Source organism: Sardina pilchardus, chromosome 20 (genome assembly GCF_963854185.1).
Source record: "Sardina pilchardus chromosome 20, fSarPil1.1, whole genome shotgun sequence".
NCBI lineage: Eukaryota > Metazoa > Chordata > Actinopteri > Clupeiformes > Clupeidae > Sardina > Sardina pilchardus.
In genome coordinates this window covers 1,283,957-1,309,181 of record NC_085013.1, presented here as the reverse complement: position 1 = coordinate 1,309,181, position 25,225 = coordinate 1,283,957, and the positions used below count along the sequence as shown (strand labels likewise).

Below are 25,225 nucleotides of genomic sequence, written 5' to 3'. Positions count from 1 at the left end.
TTTCTTATTGATTTGTTTGTATCAGGTACTGAAAACAGAATGGTTTTCATTTTGGTTCGTTTTGAGCCAAAACAAATGTTTGCGTTCCCGTTCCAGTTTTCCCAAGTCTCTCTTCTAAATGGTAACCAGTTAGAACGTTATGGAGGAACAGTTCATAACATATAGCTGCAAGCGAGCACCTGCGATCCGCGACCCATTTCGGAATCTAGCAAAGCACTAACACGTGATGCGTTTGTCAAATGCACATATCTGATGTGTGTGCTACAGTAGGGGTCAGTGTGTGTGTGTGTGTGTGTGTCTGTGTCTGTGTCTGTGTCTGTGTCTGTGTCTATGTGTGTGGGTGTGTGTGTGTGTGTCTGTCTGTCTCTGTGTCTATGTGTCTGCATGTGTGCGTATGTAGTCACCGCAGTGCTGCCACAGTAGGGGTTTGTGTGTGTGTGTGTGTGTGTTATTTCCTCCTCCTCACACACACACACACACACACACACACACACACACACACACACACACACACACACACACACACACACACACACACACACACACACACACACACACACACACGACTGCCCTACCCCACCGTAACCTACAGTCTCCCCCACATACTCAGCACACTGGTCACCCCCTCAACACACACAAACACTCTGCCCCTTACCAGTATCTTATTAAACCACATACATACAGCACACTGCCCCCCACCTCTGAATCATCAGTATGCCACTGCCCCTCACACACAGCACACTGCTCTCCCCAACACACACACACACACACTGCCCCTTGCCAGCATCTTTAAGCCACATATACAACACACTGCTCCCCCCCCCCCACACACACACGATTTTCACTCCGATTTTCTTCAAAGATTGTCTACACAATGTTTAGGTTCCATAACTAAAACCTGTAAAATATTTTTGTTCAATTCTGTTGTTTACACAAGCTTTTTGGCCTTCGTTTTTTACCTTGTCTGAAAGGCCTTATCTTGGAGGCCACGTTTGGACATTCATATCTTAAAAAGTATTATACCCAGCCTGACCAAACTTTTCAGAATGGAAGACAAGCATGTTCTCAGTAACATTCAATGATTAAAAGTTTGTATCACAGTCTAATTGATTGTATAGAAGTCCCTAGTTTTTGAAAAAACATGCAAAGAAAAGTGATATTGAGGGTCTCAAAACTTTTTTATTGGGACACACCTGCCATCAATGAGTCTTTTCTATAGAAATATAATCCTTTGTTAATGTTGTCCCAAAATGTGAAGTCTCCAAAACAAATGAATTTGACAATAAGGATAAAACAAGGCATGTTTCATGCAGCTGAAAAGCTATGTGGGGTAGGTAGTAGGATCATGAAAATCTATGTGGAAATAGAAAAGTATATTGACATGTAGTGTGTAAAGTTCTAATATTGTACCAAGCCCTGTTAACAGAATAAATGCATGTAGTTACAGGTGTTTTGGCAACACCAGAATAAACATATACAATTTAAAAAAGTGAAGTTTGGCACCCCCCTCTGGCGAAACAGTAGCATTTTGCTACTTTTACAAGGCATTAACTCTGGTAGCTATTTGAATGGAATGGAAAGGCTATGTTTTACTTCTCGTATTCAAAAAGAAGCAGAAATTCCTAATACCTTGAAATTGAAAAGGATGCCAAATACACCGAATTATGTACTTGAAATTGTTTTCACCATTAATCTAAAATAGGCCTTTCATTAGTTGGTGGCTGTGAAGTTCTCAAAGGCCATTTGAATATCTTCATACGTCTTACACTGTTCAGAATGCCACTCAGGCACCGCAGCATGATGTGCAGGTTAGTGTTAATTTTGTCACCTATTTTTAATTTAGTCATAGTCGTACGTGCCGTATTTGAAGAGGAAATAGTGACTGATACCAAGTGAAAAAGATAAACAGTTTTTTTAATACCCTAAATATCACACTTAATGCATGTTTTTTCAAAATCTAGGGCCCTTTCAAGAGTCAAGAGACATTTAGTACAGACTTTAAATTGTTTACACATGCTTATTATGAGTTGATCTTCCACCCTAGAACATTTGGGGAGGCTAGGGAACATATTTGTCAAGATATTAATGCCCAGACATGCATGTGTTTTTCAAGCTGTAAAAATGAAAGAATTTCAAGGTCTAAAAAAGATATGAAGACAGATGATTTGCACCGTTTTGGTTTTAGGACCCATTGATGATATACACAAAGTTTGAACAAAATCTGAGACGGTGCAGCAACAACCTTATCTGATTTGACACGGAATGACCCACACACAAATTCACACTTCTCCTACACACATACACTGCCTCTTAACCCTCCAACCCCTACATACAGTACACCACTATTAGCCTACCCTCCACCCCTTTTTTTTTACCCACCACCACTCCACCCAAGACATCACACACATGCCTGCCTTTAGGATTCCCTTGCCCTTATACACACACACACACACACACACACACACCTACATGCTCCCTCTAGCACCTAGCACGACCCCAGGCAATTGGATTGGCCCCTTGAGCCGTGGATCTGCCCAAGGTTTCTTCCTGAACAAGGGAGTTTTTCCTTGCCCCTGTTGCTTCTGGGTGTCCCTTGGTGCTCCCAAACCCTTCTTTTTGTATAGTATCTATTTATTTATTTATTTTTCTGTAGTTGAATGGACCCTTGAGCACAAGGCATTTCATTACTTATAAATTCTTTTTATATGAAAATAAACTTGAACTTGAACTACAGTGCTCAGCATAAGTGAATACACCCATGCTAAAGTTGACTTAAAAGAGGAATGGAAAAAATCATCTTTGGGAAATCGATATCAATTTAAAAACAAAAATCCACATATATTTTCTATGTGAATGAATAATATAGGCCTATCGTAAATAAATAAATGTTCCTTAAAACACAGGGGGCATATGTGAGCCCCTGTATAGCCTGTTCAATTTGCATATAGGAGGGCAGATTTTTATGTTTTAAATGTTATTAAAATAAACACACCAGGGATGGAAATTAGCCACCCGCCAAATGCGTGTAGTAAAATATGTCAACACACCCGCCACTGTGGCGGGTAAGCACTGCTACTTCTACTTTAAGTTGTTTATTTCATCAGAATAGCAGTCGCCACAGAGATAAGAACACACACCTTGTATCAATATCCTCAACATCAAGATAGCATCTATGGACAGCATGGACATGACGATCACAACAAACATTCTGGAACGGATAGAAGGTTGGCTCTCATCATTGCGTCAGTATCCATATAGTCAGGGGGCCAAAACTGATAAAACTGGTATTAATATTTAACCCCTCAACATGAGTTCTAGCCAGGTTGTCAGCTTAGAACATTTTATTTTGTCCATTTTAACACTATATTCTTAAAAATGGAAAAAGCAGATTTTTCCCCCAAAGTGCTTCCTTTTTCTTCCATGTTACCTACTGTAATTTTGCTTGTAGGGAGAGACATGCAATGCTGCACAAGTTATAATACTAAAATGTTACGGTGAAAATGTAGAACTGTAGATGGTGGTGTGCTATTTAACTTCATTAATATACCAGGTTGTGACACAAATTATATTTAATGGACATATTACTATAGTTATTCATTCAATCCAAACATAACTGCTCTCTCACTTCTTTAGGGTTAGGGGTTAGTAACTAGTTAGCCATAATAACTTTGTTATAGTCGTATATGGCAAAGGTATGTTTTTCCCCTGTAAAACCCAGGAAGTTAAATTAACTCAAATTATTTGAGTACTGTAAAGCCTGGGAAGCTAACTAATCTGAAATTATTTGAGTAAACCGGATGCCTTGACATTTGAGTTTGGCAACTCATTTCATTTAAGTGTAAATAAGTCATTCAACTGAGTTATTAGTATACTGTACAGTGTACAGTATGTATTGCATTTTGTGTTGGGATAACTTAAAGGAGTCAAGTAAACTATACTAATTTTATTCACCTAATATCAATTTGAGTGAATTATTTTCTTTCCACTCATTTCAAGTAAGTCATCATGACAAGAACTATGTAGGCCTACACACGACAAAATGCAATGTACTCAATGTGTGAGCTATTTCTATGGATTATGCTGTTAATTGTGGCTTTTAACTGTTTACCAGGTGATGGGCAAAATATTGTGTTGATGATTTTCAGAATATATGGTCAGATATACCATTAAGGAGAAGCATTCTCAAAATGTAAAGAACGTTTTGAAGTTCATTTTTTCTTGCCCTAATGCAAAGTTGATTGCGTTTCCCAATTTGACTTTGACCTACTGTATAGTCACTTGAAAGTGTCACAAAGTTGAGTATCCCAATGGTGTGATTGAGCCTCATGTCCGTCTGTATTGTCTCTTGGGGAGATACAGACACATTATGCATGTTTACATTGAGTAACTATATTACCCATCTTATGGACAGGATAAGGATTTCAAGATTTTTTTTTATAGTTTTGAATTTCTATGAAATGGAATAGGATTACTGCAGAATGATGGTAATTGTGAAACATAATATTTATCACCATGGCAGTACTGGCCATCATGATTTACAGTATCTTCAGATTATAGTTACTTCTATCAGAAGTATTAAACATAATCTAAGATTTGAACATCAGCCCACAGGCCAAGTCTGTTGTGGATAGTCATCTGCTTGATGGTGTGTGGTAGGCTATCAATGTAAATAACACAATAACATGATAGCTATTAGTATAGCCGTAAATATAGTTTAATAGGCTACTTATTGCATTTAAGATTCAATTTCAGTCAAGATTAATATGTGATAATCTGTTAAGAATACTATGGACAGTGGCCTTCTGGGAAATGTAATGTGTGGTCAGCCATTTCTTATTGTGAACATACTTCTTGCCATGATTACTTAATTGAAATGAGTGGCATATACAGTCATGGCTGAAAGTGTTGACACCCCATGCTAAAGGTGACTAAAAAGAGGGATATAAAATCATCTTTTGGAAATTAATCTTAATGCCTTAAGTAATATAATGAGGATATATCCAACCTTTAAGGACACCATTTTCTTTGTGAATGAATAATGTATCATAAATAAATGAATAAATAAATGTTCCTCCTTAAAAGACTGGGGTCATACGTATTGGCACCCCTATGTTAACCCTATGTTCTCAACTTCCATAGAGGCAGGCAGATTTTTATTTTTAAAGGCCACTTATTTCATGGATCCAGGATACTATGCATCCTGATAAAGTTCCATTGGTCTTTAGAACTAAAATTGCCCCACATCATCACACACCCTTCACCATATCTAGAGATTGGCATGGTGTTTTGTTCAGTTAGCCTTAGCCTGTTTGATGCTCATTGAGCTCAATACAAATCAAACCATCAACACATACCCTTCACCAGAGATTGGCATGGTTTTATTTCAGTTATAGCCTATTAGCTGGTTTGTATTGCATGAGGTAAATGAGAATGAACAGCTAATAGGCTAACTGAAATAAAACCAAGCAATCTCATATGGTGAAGGGTATGTTGATGTGGGGTTATTTTAATTCCAAAGGACTTTATCTGGGTGCATAGTGTCCTGGATACATGAAACAACTGGCATTTTAAAAATAAAACGAATAAAAATCTGCTAGCCTCTATGGGAATTTCAATACATAGGGTTACATAGGTTTTTAACACATAGGCGTTCCAATACGTATGACCCCTGTATTTTAAGGAAAACATTTATTTATTTATAATACATTAGCCTATTCAGAGAAAACAGATGTCCTTAAAGGTTGAATATTCCTCATTTTTTCATTTAAGGCATTAAGATCAATTTTCAAAACACGATTTTATATTGTCAACTTTAGCATGTGTTTCAAGCAAATGGTTTTAGAGCAAAATGCATGCTAAAACTATTACAAGTTAAATTCATTTTTGATCATCTCTTCTGATTTCTCTGTTCTGACTGTTTTGGAATGTTCACACCTGAAATTCTATCTTGTCCATTGTTGTATGATGTAATAATTACTCTTCTCTGCCTGAACATTCTCAGTGTCAGGCCTGTGAAGGCTTATTGAGAACTTCTGCCTGTTTAACAACCAGTGAAGATGTTCCCAGACATATGGCCATTTTACACTCCACCACCTAAGGAGGAAAATATTCCCATTTTCTCCAGTCTTCCAGCATGGGCAACGGTGGGACTGGACATGACCCCAGAAGAGTTTGGTTCCATACTCTCTTCCAAGGCATCTGAGGGAAAGAATGTTATCCTCTCCGCAGTGGATGCCATGTACCCATACCTATCAGTTATTCTACTGACAGCTGTGATCATTTCATTGTGCAAAGTTTACATGAAAAAGCTGGAGAGGAGATCAGAGGTGAGTTCAGTCATGTCTTGCAAAAAAAGAAAAACATATAGCCTATGTGTGTGTGTGTGTGTGTGTGTGTGTGTGTACAGAGCACACACACACACACACACACACACACACACAGATCTCATGCAAGACTTATGAACAGTGACAAAAAAATATGAATGAAACAAATGAACAACTGCATTTGATCACAGACAGGTGGACTAGTTTGACATTGTCTTGTCTCCCTGTATAGCTGAAGTCTGAGATGATGAAGACCACAACCTGCTTGGAAGACTGGAAAACGAAGGGTCTGGCCCTGAAAGAAGCTATAATTTCTGGGCTGGAGGATGTGGAGAGAAGGCTCCTGACACTACAGCAGAAGATGCAGGTCGTCCAGGAGAAGAGGAGAAGAACCAGAGAGAAAATTGTTCTGCACAGACAGAACAGGAGAATGTCCAGTGACACTCTACCCTCTTGCTGCAGCAGCTTTATGTCTCTTTCTCAGAACAACAACGACCAGAAGACCCTGCTATAATCTAGATAGCTGATGACATTTTTAACTTGCGTAAGCTACTTCTATTAAACACTTATAAGGCATAGTCGATGTTATGGTCTCTCTCCATTTTTATTAACACCCCACAGATTGCTTTTATTTTTATTTTCTGAAAGACATGCCTTCAAATGGGTAAATAGCCCCAAGTGGCAGCTGCCCGCTGTGACATGTCTTAGACAGACAGAGACATATACCGTATAGACAGAGAGGAGAGGGTGAAAATGAGAAAAAAAGTGACAGAGTAAGAGAACCAAGAGGGAAACAGCTGACTGAGAGAGAGGGAAGAAGAGATGTATTTGCCATTTGCAAGAGAGAAATGGATAGATAAACAGAAAGAAAGTGATATTATGTGGAGAAATAAATCTCACACAAACACACACACTGAGAGAGACAAACGAAGACCGAAACAAGAGAGAGAGTGAGAGAGAAAGAGAAGTTGAAACATGTAGTGTCCGGTGTGAAGCTGAGCAGAGCTTTTTCTCCATAAACTTCTTTTCTTCCCTGGACATTTCTTGTTGTTCTGCAGAAGCTCACTCATAGTCCGGCAGCCCAGAGCCTTTTGATCAAACGAAAAGAGTGCCAACGTTTGAGCACAGGGGCATCCAGGAGATGACCTCTCCTATGAAGATATCAATGTCTGCCGGAGCCCTGCTGCGTTTGGCCCCTGGAGGCCTCAACGAGGGCTGAAAAAATGTGTTCGATCAAACATTCAAAAGTACCATCTTAAACCAATCTGATATGAACAGGCAGGTCACACAGAGTACTGAATGGCCCCTGCCAGACAAATTATCTGCTGCAAAGGGCCCGGCAGACACCAAAAAAGGGCCCCTCAGATATGGCTTAGATCAAACGAAGGAGGTACATGAAACCACCTTGAAATGAAAAAGCACATCCCACTGAACCCAAAAATCACCATGCCAAAAGACTTGCTGCAAAGGGCCTGCCAGACACCCCTCAAATACGGCCCCAATATACAATATTATACAATTGACATAGACACAATGTTGAGAGTACCACTTCAAACAATTTCTGAACCAATTGTGCACATCCACAAAGTACAACCATCAGCATGCCAGACACACTGTCTGCTGCTTAAGATCCACCAGAGACCCTTGAAATAGTCCCCACATAGGCTACTATATTGATTCACCTTCAGTAGTACAGTACACAATGAAAGAACATTAGCCTACACTAAAAAAGTGGCAACATTCATAGAGCACAAGTGCACCATAATTTAGGTTAGTTCCTTTGGCATTACATTGGCCATTGGCATTAGACTTACAACTTCATTCATCATTTACAGTAGTAGGCCTAGGGCTAAAGTTCATGGTCTGGGAAAGACAGATTAACTGCGAAGTTCAAAGTTATATTGTATGGATTATATAACAGTCCATGAGCCAGGGGGGCTGATTGGTATCATCTGGGGGGACAAATACTATCACAAGGTATACACCCCTAGTAGCTAGGCCTAGCCTACTAGAAAAATGATCGGCTATATTTTGTAAGCATAGTTGGTGTTGGATGCTACATAACATTAACATGTCTGTCTATTTGATTAGGTGCTGTGAGGAAAAACATGGTCAGCCAATAATTAGCATTTTAAGTAAAAATATATACATTTGTTATGAAAAATACATGTTAGACACATGGGACATAGATGTACATAAGAATAAAACGAAATTTATTAACACACGTTTATTCTTACGCTGGAATTGGAGTGATACGAAAGTTTGATGAATCACACGTGAGCCCCGTCGTAAGATGATTTCTGCGCTCAGATACGATTTCTACACTCTGTTGACAAATGAGGGCCACTGTCTTTTCGGGCAGTGCTGCTCATGGACCGTGAACAGCAACATCGCCTGAATGGTAACCACATCCGGTGAAGTACCCGATTTGGTTCCCCCCCAGTTCGTGTTTCCTTTACGCCACTATACTAAAGTTCTTGCGTTGTGGCTAGGTTACCGTACGTATTCTTAGTACTGAATCGCGTTTTCCGGTTTTCAGCTACGGTAGCCGACTAGAGCTTCTGCAGAAAGACCTATAGGGGAAACACGAACTGGGGGGGGAACCAAATCGGGTGCTTCACCGGGACATCGGTGGCGTTCTTGGTTACCGTGTTGTGCAGTTTGAAACTTTCTTTTTACTGTCTATCTATGAAAACAACTAGCAACAACTAACGTTACTTCGTTGAATGTGAATCCTAATTGATCGGGTGATGTATTTTGGTGGCAAAGTACTTTCGCCATAAATAGACTGCCAACGATTCTTTTCAGGATAACTCACCCAAGAACATGTGAAGGTTTGTTCCAGCTTCTGAAGGGTAGCAGGTGCCATTTCCAGTCGATGGCCTTAGCAGTGGCTGCTACTCTTGCTAGCGAGCTTAGCCTTTTTTTTTTTAGAAATGTATTTAGCTAACTTCACCTTAACGTTACCTCAGCAGCTGTCACTTACACAAACTACTTATCTTTTTTAGTCAGTCTAGCAGCTACGTTTTCAATATTCTTCGCTTGTGGGGTGCGTTCATGCAGCATGGCATACTAGCAGCTATCTCACAAACTGCAGGAACAGTTGAAGTTCATGTATTATACATACTTATGTTTCAGCACTTCTTTGTCATCAGATGGATATAACGAGGGGCTGTTTGGAAGATATTTCCCGTCCTGCCTCGAGTGACCGTATCCGTATTGGAAGTCGTGTATCAACAGCATCTTTAGGCGAGGGTGGCAGAATTATCCGTGCAAGTCCGACGTCCCTGGAAGTACTTAGTTCTGATACCATAGAAGAACAGGTGAGACCGAAGTCACACCAAAACACATTTAATATTCAATAATACTCCTTATCAATCACAATAAGCTACCCCAGTATTACTTGCCTTTGTGTAGCCGAATGGTTGTTTAATGGTTTTCACGAGCAGGCCCAGGGACATTTGAACGTCTAAGCCTTAAAGATCTGCGACAGACAAACAATATAATTTGTTTTAGACAACAGAAATGCCACATCACTCTTACTGCATAAGGCTTGAAAATGTAGTTGAGCAGACTGAATATTCTGATAGACACTTACAGGAATTCAGAGCACTCCCTCTAGACCCTCTCTTGTCTTGACACCTCTGCTTTTTGAAGGTTCACACAATGGTCTTTGAAGCTAAAAGCTTTGCAGAAAACATTTCTGATGAGGATGCCCCAGGTGATCATCTCCCTTCAGGTAAGAGTAAATAATGAATCTGAGACAGGCTAGAATATAACCAAGCCAAAGTGATTTGTTTACATATCCACCTAGAATATAGATCCTCAGTAGCCTCCTCAGTAGCCTAAGTCTTGGAAAAAAACAAAAACAAAACAAAAACCCAGATTTAGAGAACATATTTTGAATGTTGCAGAGACATCACAGACAGATGGTTTGGATGAAGAGAATGATGATCCAGAGTTGCAGATGGCTATTAAGAAGATGAAGAGACTGGACAAAATCCTGGCTCAGAAGGTCTCCAAAGAAAAGGAAGTGAAAAAGAAAGGGCGAGAGCTTTCCCAAAAGCTATGGCGGGAGCTGCAGGTATGGCAAGAAATGTGATGCTGCTACTACAGTTTCAATGCAGAACATTTGCAATGGTCCCCTGTTGTAGAGCTAAATTACCCTTTTAATATGATGGACATAACCACCAACATCTTTGGACTGGAAGTTACCTCTTACCTCATTTTTAAAAAAAGAGCTTCAGCAACCTTCAGTGTGCATAGAATGTGAACTTTACCATAGCAACTTTACTAAACCATATTGGAATATAGAGTGTTATCTATTTCATCCTTCATCTGCTTAATTGCATTGAATTTAAAGGAACTCCCAACAAGAGGTAGCTGCAAGGATGTTATTGAAAACACAAAGTTCTTTTTGGCCTTGACATCCTCCACATGTGAGTATAGCATACAGCAGTTGCTTCTCAAGTCATATATTATATTATCTATGAAACAGTATCAAAAGCTCACACAACCTCCCACCCCCCACATTTTCAAGCTCATGAGTCCAATGTTGAGCTGGACGTTGTTCCCGTCTTTGGGACTCAGATTCCTGAAAAAGAGTATCCCAGTCAGGAATGTGTGCAAGGTATGCAGCTTGATATATTTTGCCACTCCTGTTTCATTATTATTCTCTTCCTTTGGAAGGTGACATTGTAAGCGTGCTCCGTAGCAAAAACACTTCTGATTTTCTAGCCACTAGATGGCAGTATCCGCATGAGTAAATCATCTTAACACTAAAAACGAGGACCTCTCTATAGACACTTGGAAGATTCTTGAAATACATAAATGAGATTACGGCCTAGTTTTGTATACACTAGTTAGGAAAATAACATCCCTATACCTATATGTAATAAAAAAGGAGCACATAGTTTTAACATTTATTCCTTATGATTGTTGTTTGCGTTTGACATAATTCAGATATGTAGGGGAGATATAGTCTGATCAATTTTTTTTTTTTTCTGACAGCACTCGTCTTGTCCTGTTTATCTGTACAGGTGAAAGTAAGAAGAGTGACTCAGCAACAGACCCATCTGAAGTGGATCAGGAGCAGGACAAAGAGGGCAAAGCAGACAGTAGACAGACGGGGGACGCCACAGGCAAGCAGACACAGAACTTTGTGACAAAAAACATTGAGGTAAGTCAGAAGTCATGCGAGGTCAGTCATATGGCAGTCCATTTCATAAATGAATCCCTTGTCCACCTGTTTTTTTCGTCATCTGGGCCTGCCTTTGAAAGAGAGATCAGAGATCCCTGAAGCTTGGGGAAGTGTGTGTGTGTGTGTGTGTGTGTGTGTGTGTGTGTGTGTGTGTGTGTGTGTGTGTGTGTGTGTGTGTGTGTGTGTGTGTGTGTGTGTGTGTGTGTGTGTGTGTGTGTGTGTGTGTGTGTGTGTGTGTGTGTGTGTGTGTGTGTGTGTGTGTGTGTGTGTGTGTGTGGTGACTGAATTGAATTTGAAACCTTACTCACATGATGCCTCTCCTCTCTCTCCCTGTGGAACGTGACAGCTGGCAAGCTCTGGCCACCACGTGCCCATGACACTCGATGAGAAGCAGAGGCTCTGTGAGCTGCTCCAGGACATGGACAACGAGAGTGAAGAGCACTGCAGTACTGTTGCCCTCCACGAGGTTAGGTTACATTTTAGGTGCACTACAAGTGAACGTATAGGTGCTCTGTTAGTTTGCTAAATGGACTGCAGCATTTATATTGCTTATTTATATTACACACACACCAATTGCGTAGGCGCTAATGCAAGGCGCTAACCTGCACATCAGGAACACTTTTGGGGTCAAGTGTTTTGTCAGGAGGAGTTGGGCTCGAACCTGCAACCTTCTGGTTCCTGGACGACTCCTCTCCGGACACTGCCGCCCATTGCTGATGTATGTTTCTAGCCCACTTTTTCATGTTCATGATAGTATGCTCAAAGCATATCCTCAGAAAACTAAACGTTTATCGGAAGGGTATATTAGACTGAATAAAATGAAATTGAATGAGAATCGGTCTTGTTGCCTCTCAAACATCAGTCTCTGGCTACAAGTAAATATACTTCATCAGTATATGTTACATATATTTGAATTAAATATAGGCTTGATATATGTATACTTATCAGTATAAGCCAAATAGAAATCAATTTAGTGTATCTCTGATCAGTGCACAAAAGTATAATCAGTTCAAAATAAGTAAGCCAACAGTACACTTATTTTTGTTACAGATACCATTAAAGCTTAACAGTTAATCTGATTGCATTCAGATTCAGCTCTGTAGAGAAGCTAGCATGTCAAGTTTTGATCGCTCACACAACCACCAGAGGGGGGTTTTCACATTCCCAGTCTAGAACCCACCTCCGACCTCCTGGGAGGGCTCACATGCATCCCAGTATGCATTTGGTATATCTCTTCCATTTTCCAACCCTGTCACATTCGAGTTGCGTAGAACAGGTGAGAACTGAGTCAGGCCCGCCATTACTCACACCGTAGCTATCACCTCACAGATTTCCAGTCATCATTCATATCTCAGAGACAGCCTCGACCGCCTGCGCTTTGTTTAATCTGTCAGTGAGGAGGGTGGCATGCCATAAGTAACTGGCATGGCTAATCCATCCACATCACTTCAAAGCTTTTCTTACAGTGTGATTAAACATGCTGGAAGCTGTTCGTGGAGTAACAGGTCAAACAGTCAGATCTCACATAGAAGGGGAGGTTGGCTTGAGAGGTGGCTAAATTATATCACTCTAAATTTGATATATGTGGTGCAAATTGTGTTTTAATTCCATTTGTCTGATTGAATTCTGGGACAAGTGAGTGCTCACAGTCCTGTTGTCTTTTGGCAGCCTGTCTGGTTTCTGAAGGCTTCAGCAATTTAACTGCATGCTGTGGTGGCCTACAAACTGCCAACAGCCAGCCTGCCTCTCCCAGCTATTTACTTCAAGCCTTAATCAGTGCACAAGAACGAGTTGATGTAGATTATTGGATTTGGAAAAGTCCTATCTACTCCAGCTGTCATCAATCAGTACTTCAGTCTTGTGTACACAATGGAATATTAATGAGAGGTCCTTCTGACGTGTCAGACATTTGCTGTTAGGTGCTGCATGAATGGTGAACTTTGCGATTGTGTAGTGTGCTTCTCTGAAATGGTTGTAATTGTTGTGAGTCATGAAGGTGGGACACATGGAAATGTTTAGGCTTCAGTTGTTGTATTCTGCCAAAAAGCTGTCTTTTGTTTATCGTAGATTACTTGAGGAAGCATTTTGTGTATGTTATTAGTGGGTATCAGAGGGGGAGTGTATTAGCTCTGAGGCCTTTACAGGTTAGATGTTGACTTCCTGTTATTCTGTGTCCCTGCTGTTCTGGATAGTGCAGAACAGAGTGAGTTGTTTGCTATGTAAAATATAGCCAGTGGCCTTTCCTCACTGCTCTGATTGATTGAGGAGTCTGCCCCCCTCCCCTCTTCCTCAGATTTTGGCAAAGATGGTTATGGTTATGGTTATGGTTATGGTTATGGTTATTTAGCAGACGCCTTTGTCCAAAGCTGAATAGTACACTGCATGGCCCTGAGGACTGACTCAACTATTCACTTTCATTCACTACAGATTATTAGCTATTATAATACAATTGTATTTATTGTATTTACAGTATGTTTGGGTCATCTACTGCTATTAGGATGAGTATTGCTTGCATTTGCAGTTGTCCCAATGCTAGGGGCTTTCTTCAGGACCCTGGATAGCTCAGGAGTTTTGCCACCTCCCTGTACCTGTTAGAACATTCATTCACACACGAACTACTGTACACCACAGGGTGAAGGATAAAGAGCAAGGGAGGAAGAAATTAATGTTAAATACATGCCTGATTTTTTTAAGCTTTTAGCATCTTTAGGTTAAGTGGAATCTGAAACACTTGTATTGTGCCAAATATAACCCTTTTATTGTATATGTGAGGGGTCAGTTTCACAGGCATAGCTCAGAAGAATTGGAAGAATGGCACATTGAAACAGTTTGCCAAGTCATCATGGTTACAATTGGTGTAATTTCCGTTATTTTGTTCTATACCAAATTGCTTTCAGACTTTTAGACCCACTTGAACTGTGTAGTTTCACATGTTTTAATTGGATTAGAGCCTATCGAGTCTTGCCATTATTCATTAAAAAGTAGTTGTAGTCCCTTATGTTAACTTAGTTTAACATAGTACTGTATCTTCACCGTATCTAATGCACCATAGTGTCACTTTCTCTAGTGTTTTTTTTTTAATCACTCCTCATCTATTAAAGGCAGTGGTGGACAGTAACGAAGTACATGTAATTCGTTACAATACTTAAGTAGCATATTGATGTATCTGTACTTTACTTAAGTATTTATATTTGGTGAGACTTTGTACTTTGACTTCACTACATTTTTAAGTGAAAATTCGTACTTTTACTCCGTTACGTTTATGAAAACCCTCTCGTTCCATTTTGGCAAAGCGAATCACGTGTCCAAACTGCGTCCTGCACGCACTTCAGTGCGGCCCGCCGAGCATGCATTAGTTTAGATCTGGCCCGCCACGCACTTAGGCTATCATTTGCTTTTCGATATTTTTTTTTTCCAGCAACGACGTTGTGGTTAACATTACTGCAAACTTACACTGTTTGTTACTCATAACGTAATTGGGAACGTGTGAGCGTCCATGAAAGGGAGAGAGTGCATTGATAACTGATATCTCCGCTTTATAAAGGGCAGCCACTGAGTGGAGCCGGCAAGAGTCTTAAAGTGACAGTGTACCATTTATAAATGAATCAAACAGCATCATAGTTCTTAACAAATTGATTTTCTACAACACAATTACTTTGTCATTATTATCATAATGGGGGGGGCTAAGGACACCAATTCTCTTTGTGATTGAAGAATGTATCGTAAATAAATAAATGTTCTTCCTAAATGCTAGGGGGAAGGAAGTATTTGACCCCCTATGTAACCCTATGGGAATTTAACACAGGGGCAGGTAGATTTTTATTTTTAAAGGACAGCTATTTCATGGATCCAGGATATATGCATCCTGATAAAGTTCCCTTGGCCGTTGGAATTAAAATAGCCCCACATCATCATACCCTTCACCACAGCTAGAGATTGGCATGGTGCTTTTTCCAGTATATGCCTATTAGCCTGTTTGATTTGCATTGAGCTCAATGAGCATCAAACAGGCTAATAGGTCTACTGGAAAAAGCACCATATGGGTAAAAAAATGCCATATGGCAATCTGTTTGTTTGCAGTTTGATTTTTACTCATTTTTTTAATTAAGGCATTAAGATCAATTGTCAAATGATGATTTTATATTTCTCTTTTTAGGCAACTTTAGCATGGTAGGCTATCAAATACATGTTCTCCCCACTGTAGATAGCTTGTAAGCAAATAGACAAATGTAAGAAACTATTTAAGAGTGGCATTAGTATTTCACCTAATATAAGCTGATTTAGCAGGAGCTTTGATGTGAAAATGATACATTGTAATTATAATTAAGCCATTAGAACCATAATTCATTGAAGTACTTTTACTTTTAATACTTAAGTATATGTGAAGGCAAATACTTTTATACTTCTACTTAAGTGAAAATTCAAAGTGGGTACTTTCACTTTTACTCAAGTAATATTTGACACAAGGTATCTATACTTTCACTTAAGTACATAATCAATGTACTTCGTCCATCACTGATTAAAGGCGTAGTTCGGTATTTCACACTGCTTTAGAAAGTTCTCTGTATGGCTTTAGCATTGCTCGCTATGGGCCAGGATGATTATGTCCTTAACGTTTTAAAAAATGTGCAACTCACCGAGAGGTTACTGGTTTTCAACAATCTTCTATAGCAAGTTTCGCAGCGAAATACAGCTTCTGTCATCTTTTATCTACTATACGTTCACTACTTTTTCAGATACCTCTCAACCGTGTATAAACTTCTGCTCTGTATTTGAATCTGAAGATTACACACTCCAGACCACTAGATGGTGACAATGTTCTGAGTGAAAGGACTACAAACAAATATAAGCAGGCCCCCTTTCCGTTTCCGGTGGCGGAGTAATATCAACGAGCAATGAGTCTTCCTACAGAAACCAATGGGATTTACAAAATGCCTAACATTTTTATAAACAAATGTTTAGGGGTGTTTTAAGGACAGAATCGTCCTGGCCCATAGCGAGCAATGCTGAAGCCATACAGAGAACATTCTAAAGCAGCCAAATTGCAGCAACAGGACCAATCTTCGAGATTTCGGTGTCAACCACTCGTTTGCATCCTAGGCAATACAGAAAACAGGCTTAAAGTGTAAAATAACGAACTATGCCTTTAAGTAGACATTAGCTTGACTCCCAGGAGTCTCAGGAGTTTGAGACACATCATGTTGCTCACAGTTAGCTCCTGTTTGTGCTGTGTTTCTCAGAGCTTTCCACTGAGCCTCATGCTGCCATATAAAGGGTGTATGAATATGTGTGTGTGAGTGTGTGTGTGTGGGGGGGGGGGGGCTCTGGCAGTCAGTGGCTGTTTAGGCTCTACTGAAGGAGCTGGGGAGGTGGGCTCACTAGCGCAAGCATGGGCAGTGGGACAAGAAATGACCTCACCCAGAAGTGGCGGTGACCTCACTGCCTACTCCTGGCTGCCGCCTCGAAAGCCTTTGAGCTCCGGCGGGAGCTTTGCGCTCATCGCTAAAACAGAGGCAGAGATTAGTCAGTACTCAGATATTTGGCCTCCGTTGGGGCGTCTTGGCAAGGAAACGACCAATGGAGAAAGTGGAGGGGCGCAGAATGGAAGAGGGTGGAATTGAGTGGAGCAATCAAGATCCCCTGTTTCCCCCTCCAAAAAACACAACAAAAATACCAGAGTGGTTTTCACAAGGCCCTCTGACAACAAACGTGTCACATCTGTCTCTAGGTGCAGTTCAACTGTTACTACAAGAGGGTCCAAGTTTAATCTACATACAGTATATAGTCAGGGGGCCAATTCTGAAAAGGGCTTCCGTTAAGACTTTTGCGAAGCTGTCACCCTATTTTTTTAGTTAGAAGACACCCATAGGTAAGATATTATGGTGGTTGTCAAGCTAAAAAAAAATTGTGTGACTTGTACAAGCAATTTCAGGCCATTTTTTTGGTTTCCTGCTCAACACGACATGCCAACGATAAATCCACAACCACAAGGACCATATAGATAAAAATGGTATCGAATGAAAGCCAACACTCATGGGATGTCTGCTGAAGTGTCAGAATGAAAAAATGTCTGCCTAAAGAGAACCAGTTTTCAAAGTGAATATCAGATTGGAAACAACATAGTATTCCAAAACCTCTATCAATCAGTACCCCTATCTATGGGAATGAGTCAAGCCAAGTTTAAAGCTTGTAGGGAGAGACAGTGCAATGCTGCACAAGTTCTAATACATTAATGTTAAGGCGAAAATGCAGAGCTGTAGATGGTGGTCTATGGTGCTATTTGACTTCATTAATGTACCAGGTTGTGACAAAGTATATTTAATGGACATATCATTATAGTTATCAATTCTACCCGAACATAACTGCTGTCTCACTTCTTTAGGATTTGAGGTTAGTAACTAGTTTGTAGTAATAACTTTGTAATAGGTAATTGCAAAGGTATGTTTTTCCCCATCCAAGCAGTGGTGCTCAGGTATAGGCAGCCAACAGAAGGCACATGAATGATGGCATGCTTGTCCCCCAGCTTTTAACCACAGAGCCTGTATGGCCTACAGGTCAGGTGCTTGGAGCTGACGATAAGTGGATGTGAGGAAAGTGGAAGTCAGTGCAGTACCAGGCAGTGTCGATGTCCCCGACCAGGACTCAGACTGAGCACATGGACATGGTCCCTGGGTACCTTCTGTTGGCTGCCCACCTGAGCACCACTGATTGGATACACTGTAAAACCTGGGAAGTTAACTTAACTCAAATAATTTGAGGAAACCGGAGGCCTTGAACCATTTGACTTTGGTAACTCATTTAATCGTGTATTTTGTGTTGGGATAACATTAACGAGTCAAGTAAACTATACTAAACTATATTTTATTCACCTAATTTCAACTTGAGTAAAATACAGTCATGGCTGAAAGTGTCAACCCATGCTAAAGTTGGCTAAAAAGAGGAATATAGAATTATCTTTTGGGAATTGATCTTAATGCCTTAAGTAATACAATTAGGAAATATCCAACCTTTATGGACACCAACTTTCTTTGTGAATGAATAATGTATCATAAACAAATAAATAAATAAATGTTTTTCCCAAAATACTGGGGTCATAAGTATTGACACCCCTATACTATGAGAATTTAGCTCAAAGGGTTAACATAGGGGCAGGCTGGTTTGATTTGCATTGAGCTCAATGAGCATCAAACAGGCTAATAGGCTAACTGAACAAAATTGAACAAAACACCATATCAAACAGGCTAATAGGCTAACTGAACAAAATTGAACAAAACACCATACCAATCTCTATGGTGAAGGGTGTGTGATGATGTGGGGCAATTTTAGTTCTAAAGACCAAGGGAACTTTATCAGGATGTATAGTATCCTGGATCCATGAAATAAGTGGCCTTTAAAAAAACAAATCTGTCTGCCTCTATGGGAGTTGAGCACATAGGGTTAACATATAGGGTGCTAATACTTATGACCCCAGTGTTATAAGAAAGAACATTTATTTATTTATGATACATTATTCATCCACAAAGAAAAAAGGTTTCCTTAAAGGTTGGGTATATCCTCATTGTATTACTTAACACATTAAGATTCATTTTATATCCCTCTTTTTAGTCACCTTTAGCATGGGGTGCCAACACTTTCAGCCATGACTGTATATGATTGCCACTCATTTCAAATAAGTAATCATTAATTATGTTCACAAGAAAAAATGGCTGACCACACATTACATTTTCCAGAATGCCACTCTCCATAGTATTATTAACACATATCACATATTCATTTAGACTTAAATTGAATCTTAAATGCAATAAGTAGTTAAACTATATTTAAGGCTATACTATAGCTGTCATGTTATTGTGCTATTTACATTGACGCCACACACCATCAAGCAGATGACTATCCATAACAGACTTGGCCTGTGGGCTGATGTTAAAATCTTAGATCATGTGTAATGCTTCTGACAGGTGCAACTGTAATCCGAAGATACAGTATATCATGATGGCCAGTACTGCCATGGTGAATGTAAATATTTTGTTTCACAATTACCATCATTCTGCAGTAATCCTATTCATTTCATAGAAATTTGAGCCTATAAAAAATCCTGAAATCCTTACTCCAAGTTCATATCCTGTCCATAAGAGGGGTAATACTTACTAAATGTAAACATGCATAATGCATCTGTATCTAGCCAAGAGACAATGCAGACGGACAATAGGAGGCTCAATCACACCATTGGGATACTCAACTTTGTGACACTTTCAAGTAACTAGGTCAAAGTCAAATTGAGAACGCAATCAACTTTGCATTAGGCCAAGAAAAAGTGAACTTCAAAATGTTCTTTATATTTTGAGAATGGGCTTCTCCTTAATGGTATTTCTGACCATATTCTGAAAATCATCAACACAATGTTTTTGCCCATCACCTGTTAAACAGTGAGAAGCCACAATTAACAGCTAAGATAACACATACTTATTAGAACAACAAAGTAGCATTTACCCATAATCCATAGAAATAGCTCACACATTTGAGTACATTGAGTACATTGCATTTTGTGTGTGTACATATTTCTTACTTGTCATAATGATTTACTTGAAATGAGTGGAAAGCAAATAATTCACTCAAGTTGATATTAGGTGAATAAAATGAGTATAGTTTACTTGACTCATTTAAGTTGATAACACAAAATGCAATACACACTGTAATAACTCAGTTGAATGACTTATTTACACCGAAATTAAATGAGTTACCAAACTCAAATGTCAAGGCATCCGGTTTACTCAAATAATTTCAGATAAATTAGCTTCCCAGGTTTTACAGGGGGAAAACATACCTTTGCCATACAGCTATTACAAAGTTATTCATGCTAACTAGTTACTAACCCCTAACCCTATGAAGTGAGAGAGCAATTATGTTTGGATTGAATTAATAACTATAGTAACATGTAAATTAAATATAATTTGTGTCACAACCTGGTTTATGAATGAAGTTAAATAGCACTATACACCACCATCTACAGTTCTACATTTTCACCTTAACATTAAAGTATTACAACTTGTGCAGCATTGCATGTCTTTCCCTACAAGCTTTAAAGGGATAATCCGGAGTGAAATGCACTTTAGATCAATTTTTCGGACTATTGGGAGTACATACGTTGAGTTGACACCAAAATCATGTCATTCGGATGTATTTTGAGAAAGTTCGCGCTCACCGTTTTTAGCCAAAACTCGTTAGCCTGGAAGTGACCGGGGCGTGTCCTTTCGCCGCTACAAAACGCTATTTTTATACCTCTTCTACTGTTCCAAACAACACTACACTTACGTGGTAGTGAGTAGAGGTTCCCTAAAGCCAAACCGAAGTATCCGCACGTCTTTATGTGGTCGGATAGAGAGTCCAGAATGAATTTAATCGAGTCCGTACCTTTCCGGAAATGTTAGTAAAGTGTTGTGAAAACGTTGCTAGCTGCAACAGCGACATTTCCGGAAAGGTACTGACTCGATTAAATTCATTCTGGACTCTCTATCCGACCACATAAAGACGTGGGGATACTTCGGTTTGGCTTTAGGGACCCTCTACTCACTACCACGTAAGTGTAGTGTTGTTTGGAACAGTAGAATAGGTATAAATATAGCGTTTTGTAGCGGCGAAATGACATGCCCGAGTCACCTCCAGGCTAACGAGTTTTGGCTAAAAACGGTGAGCTCGAACTTTCTCAAAATACATCCGAATGACATGATTTTGGTGTCAACTCAACGTATGTACTCCCAATAGTCCGAAAAATTGATCTAAAGTGCATTTCACTCCGGATTATCCCTTTAAACTTGGCTTAACTCATTCCCATAGATAGGGGTACTGATTGCTAGAGGTTTTGGAGGAAAGAACATCTTATTGATGTATTTATTGATCATTATTTTGTAATGATCATGCTTGCACACAAGTTGGATTATATTGCACATTTCCCAAAATTACAGTAGGTAACATGGAAGAAAATGGAAGCACTTTTGGGGAAAAAAAACGCTTTACCATTTTTAAGAAAATGGACAAAAACATTTTTAAGCTGACAACCTAGCTAGAACTCATGTTGAGGGGTTAAATATTAATACTGGATAGGTTGTATGCTTGTACCAAAAAGTGTCCGACAAAGTTTTAATATCAGTTTTGGCCCCCTGACTAATAACTTGTTACTTATGCACTGTCCTGGTTTTTAGAAAATCAATCCCTGGAACTGACATTTAGCTACTTTCTTTGATCTTCTTTAAATATTTCTTAAAGAGAAACTATGCAGGATTGGCGATTTCATCCCCGGTTTCGCTTTCACTTTTCGTTTTATGCTTGCATATTTCTCTGCAGAGCTTCCCCTACAGCTTTAGCGTGTATATATATATATATGGGCTATATATAATTATAGAAATTGCAAGCGTGGTTCTTCTCGTTCCTCACACATCTCAGACTTCCAGATGTAAACAAGGAGCGATCACTCCCTGGACAAACTGCAAGGCTGCAATAGCGGATATAGTGCGCTGTGTCAGAAAACAAGTTCTCGCTGGATTTGGATGTTAATTTTGATTTTTTTGCAGAAATTGCTTGTACAGATGTTAAATAACAAGATTTTTTTTGTCTTCAAATTTTCATCATCATATTTGTCAGTTTTTCAGACATTGTTTGAGGGTAGCCCTAATATGCAGAACGATTTGTGATTTTTTGCCTTTTCTTTCAATTTAATGGTAACTCATCCCACTTTTTGAGCACAAACTGTCAAAACACACTTGGAAAATAGCAGATCCTAGATAATATCCTCCGTTTTCTGACCTTTAAGTGTTTTAAAGGTTAAACAGACCCCCTTTGTAGTAGACAAAATTATATTAGCCTAGCTATTTCTTAATCTAGGCCTGTAGGCTAATACTTTTTTCATTTAAAAGTGTCATCCCTGCCTTTATGTACAGTAATGTAGTCTTAACATGGATTTCATGCAGTAACATGAAAATCTTGATCTCATTTTTTCATTAGGAGTGTGCATTCTTAGTTTATATTGATAGGAGTTATGCTAGTACTGTGTCTTGTGTATTCTCACTGGGTTTGAATGTTACATTTTTATTTATTTATTTTTTTGGTTGCTTAGATTGATAGAAAAGGGATAGAAATAGACATTCCACGTCGTCTTCAAATTTATACCCTCCATTTTCACATTTTATTGACATCATCATTTAGTCGGAGCTTAACTTACAGTATAGGCCCGCTACAAGGACCTAAACCATGCTGGAATTGGATGTAAAAAAAAAATGTGCTTAACTTGTTTGAACAAGGATAGAAACAGACATTCCACTTTGTCTTCGAATTTTAACCCTTAATTTTCACCTTTTATGACATCATTTAGGCGATGCTTTAATTACAGTATAGGCCCACTGAAAGGACCTCATAATAACTTGCAGTAAAAAAAACCCAATACATTTTGTGAATTGTAAGAACTAAAAAGTGATTACTTATTAGTAAATAACTAGTCAAACTCATTAACTTTAAGAACAGGACATCTTCTGAACGATATTAACTATTTACATTGAATTCCCATTTAATTCAAATGAATGCAAACAATATGAACTATTCCAAAACCAAACACAGGGAATATTCTTGGACAATTTTCCTTTGAATGAAACTCTACTTAGTTTTCACTCACTCATCTCCCTCACTTTCCTCACTATTACTCACATCATTTTTAAAAATCTCTTGGTTTTGACAGTCTACGCAAGTGCAGGCTTTCACACTTGCTCATATATGGCAGCCACATTTGACAAAGGCCAAGAACACTTCAGGTGCTGAGTCATTTAAGCAGCAAACTGGTAAGAACCAATCTCCCTCCAGATACCACCCATGATCAACTGGGGAAGGCAGCTCAAGTTTTGCTTTAGTGCTGGACTTCCATACGTCAAATAGTTTGTAAATATGAGGAAGAAATGCAGCTGGTGATGGTAGTCTTTTCACCTTCTTTTCCTTTTCAAAACAGCTCCCAGCGACTTAAGCACTTCTCCTGACAGGGAATCTAAGGTTGAACCCAAAGCATGCAGGCTGTCAATAATGGGGTCTCCCTCTTCAAGGTGCAGCTTTGTCCATTTTGTTTGCTTATCCCAACAAATTTGCCTCCCCAATCTGCTCCTGTGAGGGCATGAAATTCTCTTTTTGGTGTAGATTTGGACAGAAGGCAGAACAGAAGGCAGAAAGCATTCACCATCGCCAGCTGCATTTCTTCCTCATATTTACAAACTATTTGACCTAAGTATGGAAGCCTTAGCCTGGTAGTAAACCAGACACTGGAATCTTTCAGATTAAGGGTCTGGCCGTGAATAATGAAAATGGTCCAACTCGAGTGGCGGCACCAAGCATGCATTTGAAAATTTGGCGGCACCAATCATGCATTTGAAAAAATCTCACTGCACACATTTGGACACTACGACCAATGTTTACTCTGACTGATATGGACTCTTCGACGCAATTGGATAACACTACGACAAAAAATGAAAGTTGTACCGCTGTCGTCATCAGTTTATCTCGCGGAACGTAACATGAGAACGTAACATGCATCATTGCTCGTGGCCAGAGTATCTTGCGGACACAATTCAAATTGTGCTCTCGCAAGAACTCTGGATTTCCAGGGTATGGAAGTCCAGCACTAAGGCAAAACTTGAGGTGCCTTCCCTAGGTGATCATGGGTGGTATCTGGAGGGAGATGCTCTTGGCCTTTGTGAAATGTGGCTGCCATAAGAGCAAGAGTGAAAAAAACATTGTTCCTGTACTTGAAAAGGACATTCATGCACCCCAGCATGCACTTGCATATTGTCAAAACCAAGAGATTTTTTTAAAAAGATGTGAGTGATTGTGAGGAAAGTGAGGGAGATGAGTGAGTGAAAACTCAGTGGAGTTTCATTTAAAGGAAAATTGTCCAAGAATATTCCCTGTGTTTGGTTTTGAAATAGTTCATATTGTTTGCATTCATTTGTATTAAATTGGAATTCAATGTAAATAGTTAATATTGTTCAGAAGATGTCCTGTTTTTAAAGTTAATGAAGTTGACTAGTTAAGTACTGATAAGTAATCACTTTTTAGTTCTTACAGTTCACAAAATGTATTGTTTTTTGTACTGCAAAGTTATATATGAGGTCCATTCAGTGGCCTATACTGTAATTTAAGAATTGCCTAAATGATAATGTCATAAAAATGTGAAAATGAAGGGTTAAAATTTGAAGACAAAGAGGAATGTCTATTTCTATCCCTGTTCAACCAATTTCAGTAAAAAAAATACATTTTACTTCCAAATCCAGCATGGTTTAGGTCCTTATAATGGCCCTATACTGTAAATTAAGCTCCGCCTAAATGATGATGTCCTGAAAATGTGAAAATGGAGGGTAGAAATTTGAAGACAAAGTGGAATGTCTATTTCTATCCCTATTCTATCAATTTAAGCAAAAAAATCAATTTTAACATCCAAATCCAGCGAGAATACACAAGACACTGTACTGTTTTCGATAAAACTGGTCAGTCAAGCAAAACAACGATTTCTAAGCGATTTTATGACTATGAAAATGTTGCATAGGGTCTCTTTAACTTTCACCAGGTCCTCGCTAGCCTCACTTTACTGCCAATTTAGAAATGGTTTAAAGGGAGACTACAGGGACCTTGAAATTTTTTTCCCTTTCCCTGGACAGGAGTCAGACTTTTGTTG

The 25,225-nt window shown here is 39.2% G+C and overlaps 1 protein-coding gene across 4 annotated transcripts in view; it reads left to right on the top strand.

Annotated features, from left to right (window-relative positions):
* Positions 1 to 8,924: 8,924 nt before the first annotated feature.
* The window catches only part of fsip1 (fibrous sheath interacting protein 1), a 50,546-nt gene continuing 34,245 nt past the window's right edge, over positions 8,925 to 25,225 (top strand). The window contains exons 1-8 of one of the 4 annotated variants that reach the window (XM_062522981.1): positions 8,925 to 9,157; positions 9,462 to 9,646; positions 9,981 to 10,062; positions 10,238 to 10,407; positions 10,687 to 10,762; positions 10,864 to 10,953; positions 11,363 to 11,502; positions 11,870 to 11,989. In XM_062522981.1, coding sequence (XP_062378965.1) covers positions 9,479 to 9,646; positions 9,981 to 10,062; positions 10,238 to 10,407; positions 10,687 to 10,762; positions 10,864 to 10,953; positions 11,363 to 11,502; positions 11,870 to 11,989 — 846 coding nt within the window. In that variant the 5' untranslated portion in view covers positions 8,925 to 9,157; positions 9,462 to 9,478. Of the gene's footprint in view, positions 9,158 to 9,258; positions 9,373 to 9,461; positions 9,647 to 9,945; positions 10,063 to 10,237; positions 10,408 to 10,686; positions 10,763 to 10,863; positions 10,954 to 11,362; positions 11,503 to 11,869; positions 11,990 to 25,225 lie in introns of those variants that run through there. The other 3 variants (XM_062522979.1, XM_062522980.1, XM_062522982.1) reach the window with 3 other exon arrangements.